The 23,792-nt window shown below is 42.9% G+C and overlaps 1 protein-coding gene across 12 annotated transcripts in view; it reads left to right on the forward strand.

Annotated features, from left to right (window-relative positions):
- WDPCP (WD repeat containing planar cell polarity effector) overlaps nucleotides 1-23,792 on the forward strand; it is a 2,510,630-nt gene that overhangs the window by 2,019,447 nt on the left and 467,391 nt on the right. For 8 of the 12 annotated variants that reach the window (XM_078649441.1, XM_078649443.1, XM_078649438.1 and 5 more), the window contains one exon: nucleotides 9,283-9,357. The exons of the other annotated variants lie outside the window; for them this stretch is intronic. In XM_078649441.1, coding sequence (XP_078505567.1) covers nucleotides 9,283-9,357 — 75 coding nt within the window. The remainder of the gene's footprint in view (nucleotides 1-9,282; nucleotides 9,358-23,792) is intronic. 12 annotated transcript variants of the gene reach the window in all.

Genomic DNA, 23,792 nt, shown 5'->3' on the forward strand with positions numbered 1-23,792 from the left:
CCTATTGGATAGGGCAATTTTGAGGGCATCCCATCTTTCTAATTCCCAGCTCTTCTTTGCTTGTTGGATGTTATCAAGGTAGAGCACCCTCATTTGTTTAATTAGGTACCTGTTCTTGAGTTTGATGGCATCTAGCAGGATCCTGTCACAATGACACATGCCTTTCGGCAGGTGTCATTGAACCCGGATTGTTTGGCCCCCTTTTTCGCCTTAGAGGATACCCTGGGATAAAATATGTTAGTTAGATTGGATATCAGTTCTGCATGCAATGCCGCTATTCTATCACTGTTTGTGAGAGTTCCCATTGTTGTAACAACCTCCCACATTACTAATAGGGGCGGAATGGTTATGGAATATAGTGTAGCGAGCTTGTCGGGTGACTAATCGATTGTCCCCCACCTTATTCTTCTACTATTATTAGAGAGTGTTAAACTACTAGCTAAGGAGGTACCGCTAGCCAAGGGGTTTTCAAAATCTGGCAACTCCAACTCCATGGTCAAGGCGTTGTGATCGCTGTCCTGTCACGGCAGGACCGCTAAATCAACTACCCTTTGCCATAGCCTAGTCTCCACTAAAATATAGTCCAGCAGGGAGGATTGGCCTGTTCTGTTAAAAGTTAACTTCCCATGTCTATCTGATTTAGTACGACTATTGCACGCTCTCAGGGAGTGGGTCAGTATAATTGAGTTCATCTGGAGTGCCAGCGGGGTTTAAGCCTTAATCGGTGGAATTCGAGGGTCAGGGATTAGCCAGTGCAGCTCCTCCTCGCTGGGGATTGTATCAATAGGATCAGCAAGGGGCTCAAATTGGCAATTTAACCTCATATTCGTGGGGACTGTAGCAATGAAGATATTCAATTGATCAAAAGTCGGGGATTCGTGGCTGAGGTTTACGGGTCGGGAACAGAGATTAATAAAGGCTATTTTCTATTTGGGGGAGAAAGTGAGTACAATACACTGGATGTCGTTAGACAGGGGATTCAGCTGTTCCACTCTACAGCCCAGATGCGTGGCACCCAGATACATAAGCCCCCAGATGGTCTGAATCTTCCCCCCGAAGTGGTGGGTACATTGAATGTTGCATACCATGTCCTTGCAATGTCATTCCTTGCCCACGTTTCCTGGAACATGCACACTTCATGTTTCTCCACAAAGAGTGCAGTTTGGTTTTTTAGGCCGGCAACGTTCCAGGATAAAACCCTCAGCTTATTATCTGGGTTACAGTTGTCAAGAGGGGCATCGAGCATATAGGTATTGGGGAGTGGGGTATCCTCAAGTTGGGCAGAGGAAAGAGCTTCTGCTACTTCCAATGGGACACCTTCCCTAGATATACTAGTAGTTATGGGGGCAGAAGATGTGGCAGCTGGGGTTCCAAGCGACTCTACCCGTGTCCCAATTGCACCAGTGGCCACTAGTTGCATTTCGGTCTGCAAATCCATTAGGTCTGCCCCAACCCCGTAGCAAGTGGTCTGACTCGGCTGATCGCTGCTAGACTCCCCTAGGTCCCTTCCAGACCCCGAGCAGCTGGGTCCAAAGGCTGGGCCCCCTGTCATTGCATGTCAATCCACCTCTTCTAGGGCCCCAAATCTATTCGTTACTGGATTGTTACATTGCAAGGGTATAGGGGGTGGGCCCGCTGGTTGGTATTCCAGTGGCCATTTGCCTGGAACGCTGGTGTTATGGGCCCTAGGTTGGCTATGACAGTGGGAGTAAAAATAGTCTAATGTATAAGTCCTAACCCCTGTAGATTGTTCCTGAGGGCAAGGGTTCTGGCTTGCTCAGGTGTGTACTGTCAGGGAATTACTAAAGTTAATAACTACACAGTCCCCTTGTGTTGTTTTTTGTCTCTTGCCCACACAGCCAACTCTGCGTATCATTAGGATCTCCCCTGGCCTGTCATAAGGGAACTGCCTGTACCTGGCCAGCCAGAAAAGGCATTTGTTCCTGAGGTACAGTTGCGTTTTCCTTTGGCCATTATTAATTTCTGGTACTCCTGTCAATATAGTGACATGCGGATGTGGGTAGATTTATAGTGGGGAAAATCACTGCTTCAGGCCTTCTCACTGTGCCCTCCTCGGTATCCACCCCTTCTCTACTTTCCCTGGGCGCTTTTCGGGTGGGACTATTTTTGTTTGGACCCCTCTATTGGATGCTGAGTTGTTATTCCCATTCTCATTGTTAGAACTCCTGGGACAGTGACAATCCTTAGGACTTGGCCTGATGGTTTCCTGGTCTTTCTAAGGGGGTCGAGATGAGTTTAGGTGTCTGTTTACTATGGACATCTACCCTGCTGGAACACGGTAGCGTGTTAGGGACTACGGGCCAGATGTAGGTAATTCCGATTTACCGACTCTTAAATACCGACTCATACCGAATCGGTATTTAAGAGTCGGTTAATTGGAAGAAGGCAGATGTAGGTAAAAAATTACCGATTCTGTAAGAGTCGGTATTTACCGATTTGGTAAATACCGAATCGGTATTTCACATTGATTCCTATGGGCCTTGAAGCCCATAGGAATCAATGTGAAATACCGATTCGGTATTTACAGAATCGGTAAATACCGAATCCTGCAAGGGTGCAGGGGGTGTCATTTTGACACCCAAGTACAGGCACGTGTGACATGTGGCACACATACAAGCCCTAAGGGCATGTCTGTGTGTCACATGGCATAGGTGTACATGCACAGATGTGTATGCACACCTGAATTCGGTATTTTACCACCCAATAGGATTGGGTGGTAAAATACCGACTCTTAAGGGCCTGTGGCACTCTTAGAAGTGTCAGCTACATATGGATTTACAGAATCGGTATATTTACCGATTCGGTAAAATACCGAAGTGGTAAATTTACCGAATCGGTAAATATACCGATTCTGTAAATTCAGACCCACCTACATCTCAAAAGCCAAATACCGGTTGGTAACGGCCGAAATCGGCCGTTACCGACCGGTATTTGGCTACCTACATCTGGCCCTACATCCCTCAGGGCACCTTGCTTATCTGGTGAGGTCGGACCTGCGCTATCTGTCTGGCAGCTACAGTCTTTCCCCCTCCCTAGAGCTTGGGTATTATTGACAGTATTGAGTATTTGTGTGCCTGTTGTGCTCTGTTAATGCCACTTTGTCTATGCATTCTAGTAGCTGAGCAATTCTTCCTTCACAATGGCTGTCAGTTGGCTCTGTAGGTCTGCTATCCAGTTCCGCACCCAAGGTGGACAATCAGCACCTGTTCGAGGATTGGTATGGTGTCCTGCTATTCTCTCTGGGTTGACTAGCTTATCGACACTCCGTGTTGGCTCAGTGTGTTTTTTTCGTTCTTATGGCTCCTGTCCCATTTGCTAATTTATGCTTCCCATTCTTTGGATTTCTAGTGACGGTTCCACCTTTCCGAGTTACTGGCTTAAGTCGAACTTCTTGGCATGGGGATGGGAAGGACTCTATTGTCCTGGGTATAGACACAGGGGTGAAAACTTGGGAGGTGAATGCCTCAGACACCGGACAGATGTCTGGGGTTAGGGACAAACTACTCTGTCAGCTCAATTTCGGTAGTTACCACCCCTATAGCCCTCTGAATCATCTTATCAATCGAGGTTGGTGGCTTTGGGGAAGAAATGGTCACTTGGGGACGTAGTGGTTGTTTGGCTATGCATGTGCGTTTTCCCATTTTTAGACCTTGGCAGAACTGAGGTGCAGCTTTCCTACTACGAACAACAAGACAGCACCTAGGTGGAGTTAAAACAAATAAGAGCTATGGGAGCAAGAGCGATGAGCCACCATATGATCAAAGAGCACTATTTGTGAGGACAAGGGAAAGGTTAAAGAGTTAGTTGGCCAATAATCAAGATACAGGATATCTCAAGTACTTCCCAGTCCGGTACAGTACATAAATGGCTTTCGCAGATGTTCGGGTGGATCAAGAGTGTACACTTTCCTGGTTCCCCTGCCAGCTCCTGTCAGTAGACCACTGTAGTCCCTGGTGTAAATGGGCTGGTTGACAGCAGCTAGTTCAATGCAAAAGGTACTTTTGAAAGTTTACGTGTCGGAGAAAGCAATGGTTAGACCCAAAGAATCTTACCCCGCAGGTCGATATTGAAAAAAACATGGCGCCAGGAGTGGTGGCCCTGCTCTGCCTCTTCCTGGCAATGACGGGCAAGGACTGGCCCGCCCCTGGCCCGGGCTTTTCCCAGGCCCGTCCTGCGCCACGGTGGGTGAGGCAGTGCTTTTGAGCGCGGTGGAAGCGCCTTCCTCTCAGCTGTGGTGGCGGTAGGAGCTCGCGTTGCACCCTGGGACTTGTGGTCCCACCATGGTGAGTGGCAGCCCAGCAGGAGAACAAAGGATGATAGTTGGTGTACCTTGGGACTAAGTTCCCACCAGGGTGCTGTTACCTGTTAGTAGTTGCCCCCAACGATGGCCTGGCAGTGCCCCGTGCACATACAGTATCCAGCGCCGCGGGGTGAGGCAGCGCTTTTGAGCGCGGTGGAAGTGCCTCCTCCTCAGCTGTGGTGGCGGTAGGAGCTCGCGTTGCACCCTCAGACTTGTGTTCCCACCAGTGTGAGTGGCAGCCCAGCAAGAGAACAAAGGATGACAGTTGGTGCACCTGGGGACTAATATCCCACCAGGGTGTTGTTGCCTGTTAGTAGTTGCCCCCAAGGATGGCCCGGCAATGCCCCGTGCACATAGAGCCTCCTGCGCCACTGGGGTGAGCAGCGCTTTTGAGCACGGAGGAAGCACTTCCCCCTCAGCTGTGGCGGCGGTAGGAGCTCACGTTGCACCCTCGGACTTGTGGTCCCACCAGTGTGAGTGGCAGCCCAGCAAGAGAACAAAGGATGACACGTGGTGCACCCTCGGACTAAGATCCCACCAGGGTGTTGTTGCCTGTTAGTAGTTGCCCCCAAGGATGGCCCGGCAGTGCCCTGTGCTTATAATGCATCCCACGCCAGGAGGCAGCACTGTGGAAGCGCCTCCCCCTCCGCTGTAGGAGCTCACGTTGCACCCTGGGACTTGTGGTCCCACCAGGGTGAGTGGCAGCCTGGCACGCGAACAAAGGATGACAGTTGGTGCACCCTGGGACTAAGTTCCCACCAGGGTGTTCATGCCTGTTAGTAGTTGCCCCCAACAATGGCCCGGCAGTGCCCCGTGCACATACAGCGCCCCCCAACCGGCAAAGCATCTCGGACGGATAGGCGAGCAGATTGGTCTTGGTGTCCTTCTGCTTCTCAGAGCAGTTTTTGGCCAAAATGTTTCGAGATTAGGCTATCTAGTTCCCTTTAGCACCACAACCAAGGTTTCAGGACTGATGGAACACCTCCTGGGGGTTCAGGACTTGGGCTGGGTCCAGGTGCGAGTTCAAGATGGTGGAAGCCTTTTGTGTCCCCGCGGCTCTGAACAGGAGGTCTGCAAACTAACCCTTGAAATCACTCTTCTAGACCTGGGTTCAGCTGGAGATGGTGGGCTCAACAGCAGGACTGGCCTCAGGATTCAAGACAGGCTCCAGATAGCAAAGCAGTCCTCACAGGTACAGCAGCAATCTTGCAGAGTGCACAGCAAGTCACAGCTGCAGGTAGTCCCCTGAGAGTCCTTCCGCACGTCCCGTCATGAACTGAAGAGTGAGTCTGAGGGTCCTATTTTTATACCCTGGTGCCCTTTTTCTGGAAGGTTGGAGAAGCTTCTTGAAAGATTCTTTGACTTGCATGGAATTGCCTGACTACCCTGCAATGGCTGCAGGCTGGCTGCAGTGACAATGTAGGGTTGTTAGGCACTTTATGTGCAGGCAGAGCACCCTCTATTTAGTTGCAAATGAGGCTGTGTTCAGCTCCACCCCATTCCCCCAATCCTACCAGCATTGAAGCACACCTAATCCCTCTATTGTGTGACTGTCTTAGAGGAATTCACAATGTCTAACTGTTAGTTACACCTAGTCACGTGCCCCAAGACAGGCTGCAGGCACAAAGGGGTAAGGGCAGGAGAAAGACAACTTTCTAAAAGTGGCATTTTCAAAATTGTAATGAAAAATCTGACTTTACCGCTAGAGAGGATTTATCATTACAAATTCAAAAATAGCAAACATGATATGGCTAACTGCTCTCAGTTAGGAATTACAGCTCATTAGATGTAATAAGGAAACCCCAGGATTATCATGTGGCAAGGGTAGGCCTCACAGTAGTTAAAGTCGAATTTAGGAGTTTTTCACTGTCAGGGCATGTAAAACTTAAATGGGCATGTCCAACCTTTTAATTACACAGCACCCTGCCCTATGGGCTACCTAGGGCCTACCTTGGGGATTACGTATGTAGTAAAATGGGAGTTTAAGGCTTGCCAAGGGGGGTTAGATGTCAAGTTGACATGCAGTTTAAAACTGCATTCAGGCTGCAGTGGAAGGCCTGGAACATGTTTAAGTGGGTGGCACAATAAGTGATGCTGGCCCACAGGTAACATTTAATTTACAGGTTCTAGCTATATGGTATACCACTCTACGGGGGCATTTCCAGGACGTATCCTGCCGTGAGGTAAACGGCTGAATCAGCGCCAGTCTCCTTGACCGCTCCAGCGAAGGGGCACAGTAAAGCCCAGCAACGTGAGCCAGCACCCTCGCCGACCCCGCCGCTACCGCCGAGAGGGCAGAACTACAAGCCCCAGGTGCCCCGGCGGTCGCAGTGTCCGCGAGTCAGAGCAGAGCGCCCGGAGGCGCGATAAAGCAGAGGTGCGCCGAGCGCACATCGGGGGCATTTCCAGGACGTATCCTGCCGTGAGGTAAACGGCTGAATCAGCGCCAGTCTCCTTGACCGCTCCAGCGAAGGGGCACAGTAAAGCCCAGCAACGTGAGCCAGCACCCTCGCCGACCCCGCCGCCACTGCCGAGAGGGCAGAACTACAAGCCCCAGGTGCCCCGGCGGTCGCGGTGTCCGCGAGTCAGAGCAGAGCGCCCGGAGGCGCGATAAAGCAGAGGTGCACCTCTCGCCCCGCGAGTCGCGGCCGCGGGAGCGCCCGGGGCGAAGCCCGGGCAAAGGGCGGGCCCTCTACGGCCCTCATCGGCAGGAAGCGACAGGGACAGGGCCAGGAACGCTGCCGGAGAGACAGAAAAGCCACAACACCCAAGTAAGATACAGTCGCCCTTGATAAAGCTCCTATATTCAATCTTGAAGTGGCAGTTCTTTGGGTATAGCGGCAGGATGTAAAAAAAAACGTTGTTATCACATCTAACACTATGGATAATTATTTGGTCCAAACTGTGAAAAAAATAAACACACAAAGGAGAGAATCTCTGGGGCTGAGCCAATCTCCAAACTTACAATGCCTGAGCCCTACTATACTTCCTCTTACTGATGATATTCCACACCTGGAGTCTGATCCCGATGACCACCTTAGCCTCCCTATTAATCAGGGTATGAGCGATTTACCTGGGAATGTAGTGTTTGCCCCCGAGGTACTTATTGCGGACCCTGAAAATGACTTGGATACTGACTCTGATCTGGAGGTACAGGCGTGTCTTTCAGTGGAAGAGCAGTCTTCCACAGACCAGGCCCCTCGGCCAGTACGAACATGTGTAAAGAATCAGCCAAAGCGGGGAGGGCTGCGGTCTGGGGCAAGGAGGAAGAGGGCAACCACCCCAAAGGCAAAACTAAAGGACAATGGAGAGGGGAAAGTAAAATACATTGTTGACGATGATGATTTGTTGTTAAAAATTGCTGAGTTGATTGAATGTAAAATTAAAACTATCATCAAACCTCTAGTAGCTAAAATAGATAAACTGCAATCTGAGGTTAAAAAGCTGGGAGGTCTCCAGAATAAGGTAGTGGGGGGGTAGAAAACATAACCACGTTGGTTGCTAACTTGGGTAACAATACAGGGGGGAATGTTGCTGGAGAGGGAACAAATGAACTGTTGCATACTAACCCCCCAGTGCAGTTACCGATAATGAATGTTAACCAGATAGCTGGTACAGGTGATGGTTTACTAACAGTTAATATCCCCCCAGTACAAGCCCAGGTAATGGACCCTTTACAATTTATAGTTGAAGCCTCGCCAGTTGTATTAGTATTAGCCAATGTTCCACCCCTAGAAGATGGTACAGCTGAATCATCTACTTCTTTGTCTAATAAGGCATTACAATGGCTAACAAATAACATGAAGTTAGCTCCGGGGGGGGGGAGCAGCAACTGTTTCGGGACATTAAGACTGCAAAAAGGGTTCCCTGGCTAGGAAATCGTCCCAAAAAATTTAAAGGGGATTGTGTGGCAGTGAGCTTTTCATATCCAGGCGTTCTGCCAAATATCCTTATTAATCTACTCCCGCCCCAACGGAGACAGGGTACCGTCGTCCCATTAACATTAAAATTCTTCTATGGAGAACAACAGAATGTTACCTACCCAAGGACCCCTGCACCAGGGTGGGAAAACAACTGGGATATGAATAACAGATGGGCCCAAGATCGAAGCCGTAATGTAGTAAATCATCCAGTTCAGCAAAATCCTTTTGTACAACCTCTTTTGTTGTCTAATCGTTATACTCCTTTATCCTTTTTGGACCAAAATGATTGACTCTCGCCCAAGCAAAACAGCCATGATGGGCATTATGTACCTGTATTTAGTATACTTACTCGGAACATCGCAGGAATTAAGGCAAAGGTGGGAATCCTGGCCTGGTCAGTTTTTATCAGTAAGTTCGACATTATCGCATTACAAGAAACCTGGGACACACAAAACAGTTTTTCATTGGATGGGTATAGTTACTTCAGTATCCCAGCAGAGCCCAGTGTTTCAGGAAGAGCCAAGGGAGGACTGTTAAGTCTTTTTAAATTAGACATAAAAGGTCGCCTGAAGAAATGTGACTCGGGCTCTGATCACTGTTTAATTGTTGAACTTTCTTTAGCAGAACATCCCAATATTTTATTTATAAATTTTTATAATGACAATGCATCTGACTGTACTTTGCATAGTCTAGATAGATTGGATCAGTTTTTGTCAGCCTACAGTCAAAATGTAAATTCTTTTGAAATCATTTTTATGGGGGATTTTAATATCCACCCTTGTACATCAATGTGTGTTTGCGGTGAAGAAGAATCCCCCCCAAATTGTTCGCCAATCCATCTTGAACATAATAAACAGGGGGAATGTTTAGAATTTTTTTTAGCAAGATGGAACTTATATGAATCTGGGTGTGGGGAGGGGGGGTTAGGGCCCCCAAATTTAAGGGAACAGACAATGGCTCCATTATTGATTATATATTTATACCATTATGTTTATTAGGTAAAGTTTTAATGTATAAAACTGTGGTTTCTATTTTTAGTGATCATAATCCTGTCACCATGGATCTAGCAAATATTGACCTAATACTGCGAAAAGAAGGTCTTCGCGACAACAGGTTAGCACTTGAAGTTAAAGACCAGGGTCGCAGATTGAAATGGGATAGCATCATTCCAGAACCCTTCATACTAGAGGTACTCTCCGACGCTGAGGATGAGGTCGGTGTGTGTTCATCAAATGAGGCTCATAATAGGGAAGTGGTACTTGCCTTTGGTAGCATCTGCAGCAAGATTAATCAAAGACTGCTTGCTGGTCCAAAAATGCAGACACTGCCCATCAAAAGATGGTTTGATAACAAATGCTCAAAAGCACATTGTGCGCTGTTAAGTGCCTTGAAGGCTGTTCCAAAAGTGCCCGCCCTTATCACAATCTGAGGAGCCCAGTATAAAAAAGCCGTAGCAGATAGGAAAAAAGAGATCAAAGATGAAGCTTGGTCCCAGCTATCAGACCCAGCGATATTGAGAAATAGTGGAGAATTCTGGAAAATTGTTAACCAACCTCTATTCACAGGAGAGGAGAATTCTCCTCTAGAAACTAACATACCTGATGAAGGTTGGATAAAACATTTTAGCGACATTTATTCTGACCACAGTAGTGGAGGTTCCGGGGGTCCGGTTGGCCGTATAGCCAATGGAAATCAAATGCACTTTGAGGTCGCAGAAGTCTTACAAGCAATAGATTGTACTCTGAAAAAAAAGGCGCCAGGAACTGATGGTGTTCCTGCTGACGCTTTTAAATGTTTCCCTAATTTTTGGTCTAGATTACTCTGTAGGGTCTTTAATGCCTTAAGACATGATAATATACCAGAGTCATGGAAAACATCAATAATTATCCCAGTGTTTAAAAAGGGAAATAGGCAGGATCCTGCATGGTATAGACCGATCTCATTGATTGACTCATCAGTTAAAATTTTAGGAAGAGTCATATTAGCAAAACTAAATGAGTGGGCTACTGAGAAAAGTATTCTGACCAATGTTCAATGTGGATTTAGACCCAAAAGAAGCACTCAGGACCAATGTCTTAATTTGCATATCCTGGTAGAGAAATACACCAAGGCCAAGGAGGGGTCCATGTACCTTGGTTTCATGGACCTCTCCTCTGCCTTTGATCTGGTTAACAGATCAAAGCTTTGGTCTATATTGCTAGAAATGGGTTTGGACAGGACAATAGTTAACTTATTGGCAGACTTGCACTTGGGCCTTACAGCTAAAATTAGAGTCACCACGGGTGGACGGTGTACGGAGGACTTTGCTTCATAAAAGGGGGTAAGACAGGGGTGCATTCTTGCACCCCTATTGTTCACACTATATGTGAATGCTCTAGAACCCGCCTTGAGGGACGTGACCCCCGACATCCTGCGTGTAGGGGAGCAGGGGATCCCTGTTCTCCTCTACGCGGATGACGCGGTACTTCTTGCACGTACCGGGGTGGGGCTCCAACGTCTTTTGGACGCCTTTGAAATTTTTATGGGCTCACTTGATCTAAAAATAAATGCGAAGAAATCCCAAATTATGCTTATGGGCAGCGCAGCAAGGAAAAACTGTCATAAAACCTTTTTTTGTGGACGGGAGAAGCTTGCTCGAGTAGCTTCCTTCCCTTACCTAGGGTTTACATTTGATGAAAAGGGTAACTGGGGTCCCCAGTTAAAGAATAGAGTAATCTCGTTAGCAAGAACATCTTCAGCTCTCCAGGGGTTCTCTAAGAAACTGGGGGCCAGGCCTATTGCAGCCATAATGAAAATCTATAAGGTTAAATGTATTTCAGTTGCATCTTATGGCAGCTCAATTTGGGGTTATAGGGGTTTAGACTCCCTACAGATCATGGAAAATAAATTTTTCAGATCTGTTCTTGGTGTCCCACAGTCGACTCCGTCCTACACTGTACACTTGGAACTTGGGGAAGGCTACATCACAGACTTGATAAAAACAGCACCTCTTGTAGCTTGGCTGAGAATGTGGCTTAACAAAGAAATTCCCCTAAATCATATCATCATGAAAGATTGTCTGTGTTTGGATAAAGTTAATAACATTCAGTGGTTGACTTACATTAAGGAAAATTTCACCAAGTTGGGGAGGCCAGAGTTATACTCAGCAACAGAGTCCATAATACCCAAAGATATTGCATTAACAAAGTGTGCAATGAGAGAGCTTTTATCCCTGGAAAGGGAAGAGAGTGAGTTGAAAAAACCAAGCGTTCGGACCAGTCTAATATTATCTATACCTGACGGCCCAGAAAGCTACCTGAATATGGTGACCCATCCCTACCACAGGCTTATTTTAACTCGGTTCCGTTTTAACTTGATACATTTTAATCTTGGTTTTTATCCTGTATGGAGTACCCCAGAAAAGGCGTTACCATGTTCCTGTGACCATTTCTCCGAACAAAATACTATGCACTTAGTGATGTTCTGTGGGCATTACGTAGAGACGAGTAGAAAGTTTCTTGTGCCCATCCTAAAGGAGGCTGGATTTATTCAAGTTAAACCTGTCCTTATTTATTTACAGCTTCTGCAGACTCCTGGGATTATGTTCCATGTGGCTAGCTTCCTAGTGAGTGCCATTAGGAGCAGGAACATTAGGTTAAAAAATATAATAACCCCTTCAATAGTATAAATTTAGTTTTATAAAAGGCACTGTGTGACTATAATAGGACTTGTAACAGGGACATATTTGGTTTTTAGATATGTCTTATCCTGGGGCTCTTAGTACCTTGTATGTTGCACTATATGTATGATTTTTTGTACGATTTTTAATCTTTTTGTATGTAATTTAACTGTTTTTAAACTATGTATTTATTGTATATGTTTTTTGCCATTTGTCTTTATATGATATTAAGTTATCGCAATAAAGTATTTTGACTGACTGACTGACACTCTACAAGGGACTTACAAGTAAATTAAATATGCCAATCAGGTGTAAGCCAATCTAACCATGGTTAGAGGAGAGAGCACAAGCACTTTAGCACTGGTTCGCTGTGGTAAAATGCACAGAGTCCTAAAAACAAATTCTGCAAAAAGTGGGGGGGGGAAGGCAAAATATTTGGGGGTGGCTCTGCAGAGAAGGCCCGGTCTAACAGCCACCTATTGGCGTGCAGAGGTACCGATCAAGATTTTCCAGGTGCAATCTGATGCGTGGGGAATATTTTAAGGTGAGGAATATGCGATTACATAGCCTCTAGAAGAACAAGCATTTGCAAGGCAATAGGTCTTGCATTTAGGAGTGTTTGAGCTATTGGCTTTGTAAATGACAATGCCTTTTATTTATTTATGTGTTGTTTTTAAAGCAGATAAATAAAAGGCATTGTCATTTACAGTGCCAATAGCTTAAACTCTTGCAAATGCAGGACCCATTGCATTGCAAATGCATAGCGCTCCCGTGGTATAAAGATTTTTTTTCAAAAGAACATTAGGAGAGAGCGTGTCTTGACTGCAACAACAGGCAGGACAAAGCTATTTGAGAAAAAAGTGCTCACATGCTGTCATTAAAGACTACCGAGTAACAATGCACCTACCAGGGGGTGTCCTCATGGGAGATTACAAAATGAGACAAGGCGGTACAAGGAAGTACTACTAGGCCTATTGACCAATGAAAAGCCAGAGTTTACAGTGGACAATGACACAAGCCAATGAAAAATATGGTGGAGAGTGGGCGGAGCTTCAAGTCCATACCTTAATACAGTATGCCTCGCAGAGCAGCACATGCGCTGCCCAGGCTCGACCTAAAAAGGGTTATTGATGAAAAATAACTTCTTTTTTTGCACCATCCAAAGGCTTGAGGAATTCCAATATTGAACACCTACCAAGCATCCATACATTACACGTTCCTCATTGTTCCCTGGATCCGGTAAAGAAAAAATCCCAGTAATTCTTCGGTGTCCCTCAGTTCTGATTGTCTGTCCTGTGGAATGTCAGGTTCGAAGCGAAAGTTAGCTTCCTAATTCTCATGAGGACCTGTGATTGTTGCTTATTCGGTCCAAGAATACGAGATGAATGAAGTGGTCTGATTTAAACAGCCTTCTTTTAGAATGTGAAATTTATTTCAAGTTGCCATGCTTTGTTGCTATAGTTATTAATGCCAGACGATCATTTAAGCTATCGTAAAGATATTAATATTTTACTTTAACGATGTATAACAACTGTACATTTGTCTTTTTTACCATAACTACCCTTTTAAAACACTTTAGCAAAAAGAAATTATATTTCTAAGTTATGCGGGTTTTGTAATATTTAGTTTTTTCATTTTTCAATATTTGTCCTGTTATTACTACACAATTTCTGATATTTCCTCCTCTTTTGAATCCAAATGTAATAACTTCTTTAAACACTGTGTGTAATTCTTCATCCAACTTTTAGTCTCCATGTGTTACATATGATACTGTTTTTCCTGCTCTGATTCGATCCATATATCTATTTGCTTTATTCTTTGTAATTCCTGTATTTGTGAATAAGTGCTCTCTTATTTCTCCTTTAGAGTTTTCTATGGCTCTGTTCACCACTTTCAATTGTTGCAGTTATACTTTTCGCCCTAAGTGGGATGGGTATGCCCAGACGTGGGTCTCTTGCTCAGTGTGCCACTGGATTCAAGCTAGCCTGGCTGATGAAGGGTAACATACCCCGAAATCGGTCCCAGGATGTTTGTTTCCGGTCCAGGGAGGACCTGGTTTGGCAGTTTGGTTTGGACTGTTCCCATGAGGCACAGGGTCAAGACTAATTTGCATATGGCTGGGTCCAAACTGGGGTGGCGTAGTGGGCAAAAAAACAATGGATTTTACCCAGATCTCTTGACTGGGGAAGAATGTTTGAATCATTCAGCATTCCGTCCATCATTTGTTGCAGTTACACTGTTCACCACTTTCTCCAGGAAGCCTCTTTCCAGAATTTTTTCTTTTATTTCAACATTATTCCTCTTCCATTGTTCATGGTCCAAAATAATCTTTTTGACTAGCATCATTTGTGATACTGGTACATTTTCAATTACTGATCTTGGATGAAGGTTTTCAAATTTGAAAAGCTTACTATGACCACTAAACTTATAAAGATGTGACTTCTGTCTATGGTTCGGTGTACACATTGAAGAGATTTATTTCTTCTTCATTAACAATTTCTTTTAGTTCTCCTTGTGTACAGTATTTTCTGCACAGCTGCAAAATTGTATCAATATAATTTATTTATAAAAGATGTTTTTCCTCTCTTCTTTCTGCTTAAAATAGTTTTCTTCAAATTATATTATAAAATGTTGGTGTGAATTTGAACTTCACAGTAGCCCATAAATATTCCATGCATCTGGAAAAAGTAATTCCCAGATGTGGTGCAATAACTGTAATGGAGTGTAAAATCCATCATTTACATTAGATTCTCATATTCTGTGTTTGATCCTAATAAGTGATGATCAACAGACGAAAGTCCCTCCTTGTGCTGTAAAGTGGTTGTCAGACCCTGTTTGTTAGGCGTATATGGCAGACCAGGGAATGCGAACCCCAACCATGGTGGTTGAGGTTGTTTGCCTTTGATGCCCTGAGATCCTTCGTACAATGGCTCAGCAAACTGGGCCAAGGCCAAACCTTTCTGCACATGACTCTCGGGGTAGCCTGGGCTATCAGTCAAGGGCTTTTTGGACTTGAAGGTTGATGAACATGAGCTCAGAACGCTGCAGTTAACCAAAAGTCACAATAGTGCATTATCCAGTCACGTGCTCATCTTTTTTTTAATAAAATAAAGTACTTTAATCTCATAGAAAAACACAATATTACACAGTTTAATAGGGATTGCCTTTACAGGGTTTTCTTCTCAGTTTAGATATTCAGTAATATGTTACACTTCTCTTGGTACCCTACCCATTCTAGAACATCTTTGCTGTCTACTGTTCAACAGGATGATGTGGGCATATGCATTATGTATACACAGGTCACTTATATGTAACCCACTGCACAACTCATTTCAACAGTTCTCTGCTTAGACGTTCATTCTGGCAAAAACTCTTATGTCCTTGCACTATATTCCTCTTTCCTCTTTTAATCCCTCGTTCTTTTTGCCTGCTCAATGGTTGTTGCAGATCTTGTAATGCAGCGGGCACAGCTCATGCCTTGGCTCTTCAGAGTGGCAGCTTCTGGCAGCAGGAGCCTCTGCAGTGGCCTCTTTCTGGAACAGGAATTGACAGATGGGATGGCATGTCCTGGGTAGTGGCACAATGTATTTGTTGGTTGTGGCCATCCAGGCCATGTGCAGATAGGTACCCCAGCACGACAGTTGCAGCCTCCTACCTAATTTGTCTGCAGCAATTTATCTTCAGCATTTGCAGCCTTTTGGAACGATTGAGCTCCCACTTCAGTGGCGTTGCGATTCATCTTGTCCTGGTGCAGTACCAGTTCTTAGACCCACTGTGGTCTTCCAGATGACATGATGGCGCTCCTGCTTACAGTTTGCCTAGAAACAGCTCAGAGAGACCGGGGGTACACACAGCATAGGTTGTCCCTGGCTTCGTTCTAAGGGGCAGTCAGCTTTATATGTGTGTTCTTTATGCCAGGAAATCTCTGGACTTTTCCTGGACAATCTCGGCTCCTGCAGGGCCAGGCACTCCCCTTCCAGGTCTCAACAGGCAGGCTTTTAGGGAGTAGGCAGACACTCCGCTCCTCCAGCCGAAAGTTCAGGCTTCAGGTAATGTCCCCTCACCTCTGTGGGACTGACTGTCAAGTAGACGCCATCCCTGGTCCCACAACAACTCTTTGGGAATTCTCCAGAGCACTCCTTTTTTGGCCATGAACAACTTGTAACTGGAACTATGTGGGGTGGTTTGGTTCTCACTTTTATGCACGTATTCCACAGTTTAACCACAGTATAAAGCTTCTAAACCAGTTTGGTGTGATTCTTTTTTCAAATGTCATTTTCAGGCTGTTTTTCAGACAGAGCCATAATGCAAGGCAATGTCTCCCACAGCAGGTAGCAAGGGGTGCCGGCTTCAAGTAGGAGTGTCAGTAGCCTTCCTGAAGCAGTAATCAGGGACAGGAAAGGCAGTGGGCCCATCCTAGAAACATCCTCAATTTGAAGAACAGAAACTGCAGTTCCACCCCTCGCAGCTACCATCATCTAAATGGTTGTACTAGGAAGCACTTATCAGCAACCATTTGTTAGCAAGGTACTCTTAGAGTTTCTGAAGTAACACTGCCTTCCTCACTTCAGTGTCTGGATCTCCACCCTTCGGCCACAAGAATGCATGCAATACACTTTCACTGCCTGGGAAACCTATACAAATCCTCCATCATGTACACAAAAGATGATGGGAGAAAGCTTGCAAATAGTCTACCCCACTCACAGTTGCTCTGGTTACCATTCCAACATAATGTTTTTCAACCACTGTGTCACTGTCGACAGAGGTTTGTCTTATTCAAATCACTACTGACTCTGCTGTTCATGGGAACAGTTCATCCTGAAATGCCAGCCAAGGTCTCCTCTAGATGGGAACTTTAGGAACCCTACGTTTGATGTACCAAGTAAGTGAAGCAAGTGAGCCCAGCTCTTCCTAGAAGAGCTCCCTTGTCTCTTCCATCCAAGCATCTATTCATTCATCCTCCAGCCCTTCCATCCTCCTGCTGTTATCCACAATCTCACTTTTACATTCTTTCATCCGTTAATTCTTTCAACCATCATTCAATCTTTCCCTATCCATTGATCCATCCACTCTGTCATCAATCCACTCTATCATTGATCGTTCTCTCTATCCATCCAACCACTCTGCCATTCATCCAACCACTCTGCCATTCCTCCTTCCACCTATATACCTTGCCAACCACTCACTCATCCATCCTCTCTGCATCCATCCTGCCATCGTTCCATGGACCCTTCCCCTCTGCCATCTATCCATTGTGCGATCCATCCACTCTGCCTTCCATTCATCCAGCTATCCATCCACTCTGCCATTCAATCTTCAATCAAATCTGCCATCCATTCATCATAATTAAATCCACTCTGCCATCCACTCACCCATCCATTTGTCTATCAATTCATTCATCTTTTTACCCTCTCATCCATCACTTTACTTTGCCATCCTTTTGCCTGTCCATCCACTCTGCCATCTGCATCCTTTCACCTTTTAATCCACCTATCTATTCACTCACTGACCCATCCATCCCTTTACTCTGCCATTCTTTAACCTGTCTTTCCACTTTCACTCATCCATCTACCCACTCATTCACCCACTCAGTTATACATTCTTTCATCCTTCCTGCCATTCAATATTCCTTCCATCTTTCCCTCTTCTAGTTACCCATCCTTTGTTCTTTTTTGCTAATGCTTACCCGTCTATTGATGCTGTATTCCTTTATAGCGGTATTAGCTTTTGTCTGCAGAGTTGCAGACAGAAAGGCTCATAAAGAACCCCACCTCCGCTGAAGCTGCTAAAGCGGGAGTTTAACGAAGTGAGGTATAGCTGGAATCCTATGGCACATGAGCAAGGGACCCTTGTCTGGGCATACCCTTGCCATTTAGGGCGTTACCTCAAACACAGGGAATGATGAGAGGTGTGCATGCAAAAAGTCTAAACCTCTGGCACTCCTCTATTTTATGCCACGCTAACGAGCAGCATCCAAAATGGATCCCACAACACTAACACTCTCACACTGCACACACTCCTATTATCATACATGTCTAGGTTCTGGGTTTCACATAACAGCAGAACTTTACGCAGGAGGCTTATCTCACCTTGACATAGATAAAAAGAAAGGTCTGTTATAGTACTGAGTCACAATATGATGCTCACCATAGGGGTGTATTTGGTGCACTCTTCCAGGTCAGTTTTTGTACCTCACATTACCAGGGACAGATAAAAACGCTATATGTGTGACGCAAGGGCCAAACGAAAGGCTAGGATACCAACTTTCCATGCAGTTTGGCACTCAGGACTGGGGTAATTGTATTTTTTATTGTAGGGGACGTTCCTGTCCTAACAGATGTGTATAATGTGAAATGTAAAATGTGGAGCCAAATTTCATATTTTCACTCAATTGTATGTAGTTTTATAATGAAGGCTGTGGTATATTTTATATAAAATGGCTTTCCTCATTAAATCTCTAAGTATTACCTCATTTTTATAAGCATTGAGTTTCGTTCTGAGACAACTGGTCCTCTCTGTAGATTCATGAAAGGTTTGTGAGCTTTAAGTAATAGATATAATGTCAGGACTCTCAGATATTCAACAGGGAAAACCCTTTTTGTCTGTTCAGAAATCCATCCTCTGTTATATACTACATCCAATGTGGGCTTAACAGTCCCCTTACATTTGTTTTATTAGATATGCATTTTAAAGCATATACACATATTTTTTTGTTGTCGTTTGTTTAAGAATTTTTATTGAATTTTCATGAAAAAGAAACAAAGAAAAAATAGAGGCAAACGCATTCATAAATGTATAAACATATATGACAAATTATAATTAAGCGAGTAATATATGGATGCAATATGTGCACAACATTAGAAGGAAGAGGAAAGGAAAAGGAGGAGAAAAAGAAGATAAAGAGAGAGGAGGAAGAAAAGAAAAGAGAAGAGAAAAGAAAGAAAGTTCTAAAATGTATATGATAAGAGAGAGAAAAGAGAATTAGTGTAAGGGCGCATGTGAAGAGAAATGTGTTGTAGAAGGTAGCCAGAAAAGATCAGCTTTAATTTTTTGAGAGAGAAAGGTAGAGGAAACATTAACAATTCTATGTTCATCACAAATAAAATTCCACCAGGTTAATGAAGATAATTTTGAATTATCTTTCCAAGATGATAAAATAACTTTGAATGCTAATGCAATAAATAGATCAAATTGCAAGGAGATAGAGGAGGAGTCATCAACATCAGGTGAGGAAGAACTTAGAAAAAAGTTTGTATCGATAATGTAAGATCACATTTAAAAATTTTCAATCAAATAGCCCAGACAGATTTCCAAAATGTTAATACATTTGAACAATCATAAAGTTAATGTCTCAACGTGCCGGTATCATTAGAACAAGACCAGCATAATGGAGAAGAGGATGGGAAAAACTTGGAAATACAAACAGGAGTGATAACAGCCCTATTATAAATAAAGTACAAAGATTGGGTTATACGTGCAGCAGCAGAAACTTTAAATAACTTAGACCATAACTTGTCCCAAATCGTGATAGAAAAAGAAACAGACAAGTCAGTTTCCCACGCACTTTCAATAGGGAATTTAGGTCTCTCAGTAACGTGTGACATCAATAGTATACAAGAGCGGCTTTAGGTCTGTGTGTCTGAAATAAACTATATAATGGGGTGAGTGGGGTAAGAGATGGTGTATCAGTTGGAAGGTCAAAAGAGGCTAATTGTGATTGTAAGGCAGTTGAAATTACGGTATATTCATTAATGCAAGAGTTAGGTAAATGAAATTGTACTTGCAAATCAAGAAAGGAAATAACAGAATTTTGGTGAATTAATTGGTGTACGAAAATAATTCCCTTCTCCTTCCAGTATTTGTAATAGAATTATTTACCTTTATATTTGAGAGATTTATTGTACCAAATCGTAGAGGATAAAAAACAATGAAATGGAGTTAGACCAGTGGAAAATGTATTGTATAGTAAACTCTGGGAGTATTTCAAAATAAGGTTAGTGAATATGAAGGTACTATTGGACATATATAGTACGTTCTGAAAGGAAAGATCCTTTAATAATGAGCGTTCAAAAACAATCCATCTGGGAATAGGGATATAAGCAAAATAGTAGGATAAAGCAAAGGATTGTTTAATCAAAAAGGCAGAGTGATGAGCTTTAAAATTTGGAAAACATACGCCACCTTCAGATTTAGGACGAGTGAGTTTTGTAAGAGCAATTCGTGGGTGTTTTTATTCCATAAAAATTTTGTACAAATGGAGTTAATTTGAGAAAAATATGAGATGGGGATCCGAATAGGTAACGTAGATATTGTATATAGGACATGTGGTACAATCATCATTTTGATAGTATCTAATCAACCCCACCAGGAGAGATAGAGGGGGGTAAAAGTGAGAAGAAGTAATTGAATTTTAGTAATTAATGCATTGAACGTAAATCTAAATGTGGTAGACAAAGAAGCATAAAACCAAATACCAAGGTATTTAATTTTTGTGGGGCACCATGCAAAATTTGTTTCATTAAACATAAATTGATAACACAAGGGGATTAGAGGTAAAACGTCTGTCTTAGAGAGGTTTAATTTATAACCAGAAATACTGGAGTATAACCTAACCTCATCCATGAATGGGGAGAGGTAGGGAAGGGGATTTGACATGTAAATTAATATATCATCCGCATATGCTGATATCTTGGTTTCTATGGAATTATAAGTGAAACCAGAAACATGTGCATTGGCACGAATGCCTTCAAGGAAGGGTTCAAGGCATGAAACAAATAATAGGGGAGAAAGGAGACAGCCCTGGCGTGTACCTCTAGATAACGGAAAAAATCTGGAAAAGTGATTATTTACAAAAATACTGGCCCGTGGACAAGAATATAATAAATTTAGGACCAAAACCAAACCATTGGAGAGTTCTAAACATAAATTGCCAATTGATTCGGTGGAAAGCCTTTTCAGCATCCAAAGACAGCGCTGCAAGAGGAGATTTGAATTTTTTTCCATAAGAAATAATTTTTGCAAACATTCGAGCATTATCTGATGCTAACCTGCCCTTCACAAATCCAACTTTGTCAGTTTTAAACAATAATGGGATAATATTTTCAAGACGTGATGCAAGAATCTTGGCAAATATTTTACAATCATAATTTATTAAAGTAATGGGGTGGAAATTTTTACAAAGGGAATGATCTTTGTCAGGTTTAGGAATGAGAATTATTAAGGCGTCCATAAAAGAACCGGATGCTTTAGCATCATCAATAAGTGAATTAAAAAGTGTCAGAAGTTTGGGGACAAAAATGGAGGTAAAGGTAGAGTAAAATTCAACAGAGAGACCATCAGATTCTGGTGCTTTTGATTTTTTTAAGGATTTAATAGCGTTAGTTATTTCTTGGGCAGTGACCTCTCTTTCTAATGAATTGAATTCATCGGGTAAAGAAGGTGGGGAAAGAAAAGGCCCGAAAAAAAGGTATCCAAATTCTGATTAGAGAGATTCGTGTCATCAGAATAAAGTGATCGATAATATTCATGAAAAATATTAGCAATATTTTCATCCGAAAACACCAAATTTTTAGTGGATTAATTTAAAATGGGTCCAATGTTTTTGCGTTCAGATTTAATTTTGAAATAATTGGCTAACATCTTACCCGCTTTGTTTTGACCACCATGATATTTAGATTTGATTTTAAGAAGAATATTACATGCTTCGATTGTCGCAAGTTTGTTAAATTCAGATTTGGCCTTAATCAATTCATGCAGAGTAGAGGACGATTTGGAAGTAAAATAATTATGTTCCAAGAATTTAAGTTGTTTTAATTGATCGTTATATTTTTTCCGAGTAGTTTTTTTTTTCTTTTAAACATATGAAATAGTAAAGGCTCAGAAAGAGGCCTTAGAGGCATTCCAATTATTGGAAACAGAGGTGTCTAATGGATTGTTGAATCTAAAAAAATCAGTAATAAAAGTAGTGGCTTCTTTGATGAAAATAGTATCAGATAATAAAAGGTTATTACGTTTCCAGCGGCTGAATTGTGGGGAGCTAAGTGAAAGGTCCAAAACAGTATGGACTGTTGCATGGTCAGAAATAAAAATGGATCCAATTCCGGATGATTGAATGGAAGGAAGGATTTACTAACCAAAATGTAATCAATTCTAGAACGTGTTTGATGAACATTAGAAAAAAAAGTTTACTCAAATGAGTCAGGGTTACAAGTGTTCCAAACATCATATAATGAACGAGAGGCAATGGCCGATTGAAATGCTTTGTGGGATTTGTCAGGATTAAATTTACATTTAGATAATCTATCAGAAAATGGGTCAATCCATTGGTTAAAATCACCGGCAATAATAATATTAGGGCAATCAATGGAGGAGAGTAAACTCTTAATGTCATTCCAAAACTTAGGGTCTGGTTTAACAGGGCCATAAATATTTAGCAAGAGTTTTGTTTTGTATAACAACCTTTGCCATTACCCAACGTCCATCATCATCATTTTGTGTAGACAGAATTTGTACAGATAACGAATTATGAAACAATATAGCGACAACCCCTTTTTTGCTAGAGGCAGAAGAGAAAACAACTTGACCCACCCATTGTCTTTTCAACTTAAGCGATTCTGCTTGATTACATTGTGTTTCTTGAAAAGAAACCTGAGAATTTAGTTTGGATAAGTGAGATAATACCTTTTGTCTTTTGACTGGATATTTAAGGCCACGAACGTTCCACGTGACAAACTTACACATGATGGAGGGATGGGGTTAATACACGTATAGAGGTGATACACATCAGGGATATTGCAAAAAAAGAAAAAAACACCACAAATGAGATGAATAAATGAGAAGAAATATGCTATAGAAAAACAAGCATTACTAATGGACACATGAAATGAGTTAAACATCACCAAGTGAGAAAAACAGATGGAGAGAATCCAGGAAGAAGACAAAACAGAGAAAAAGAATAAAAATAGAGAAAAGAGAAGGTAGATCAAGGACAGAAGTCGAAATCTATGAGGAAGTAAGAACAATAAATGCATGATGCGTAGCTGCAGTGACAAGAGATGGATCAACAGAGAAAAAATACCAGTAATAGTATTACAAACAGCGATAATGAATATGATAAGCAAATAAAACAACAGGAACATTAAGGACGGTAGGAAGAACCTTCCGTAGAATTGGTCGAGATATTCTAGAGAAAGGACCTCAATTTAAGAGGATCATCAAACGAACGTGTGGAACCATCATGAGTAATTTTACACAGGCAAGGATGAAGGATACCATATTGGATATTCAATTGTCTCATCTCAGGACGTAGAGTCAAAAACTCTTTTCTTGTAGCATTAGTGGCATTAGATAAGTCTTGAGATATGAAGATGTTGTGACCAGACCATTTGAGATGACGCTTTACTTTGGCTGCAGAGAGGACTCGCATTAAGTCAGTAAATTCCAAGAACAACATAATTGTTCCTCTAGGTTTGGAAGCATGAGGTTGCATTCGACCAAGTCTATGAGCACGTTATATATTTAATGCAGGCTCTGGCCGAAGGTCCAAAAGTTCTGACAGGAATTTCTTTAGAAAAAGAAGCATATCCGGACCTTCAAGATTTTCCGGAAGACCATAAAGACGTAGGTTATTGCGTCTATTTCGATTTTCAAGGTCCTCTGTATGAAGCTTTAAATGTTGAATTTCCTGTTCCTAAGACGGAATTTTAGTAGAAACATTGTGTACATCACTAATACATTGCTCCATATCTAACACCTTAGCTTCCATACTAATCCATCTATCCTCTATTTGTTGAAGTTTCTCGTTAGTCGTGGTCATAAAAGTCTTAAGACCCCTCACTTCATCCAAAATAATATCAAGAACAGGGTTTTGAGAGGATAGAATTGGTGAAGG

Source organism: Lissotriton helveticus, chromosome 6 (genome assembly GCF_964261635.1).
Source record: "Lissotriton helveticus chromosome 6, aLisHel1.1, whole genome shotgun sequence".
Classification (NCBI taxonomy): Eukaryota; Metazoa; Chordata; class Amphibia; order Caudata; family Salamandridae; genus Lissotriton; species Lissotriton helveticus.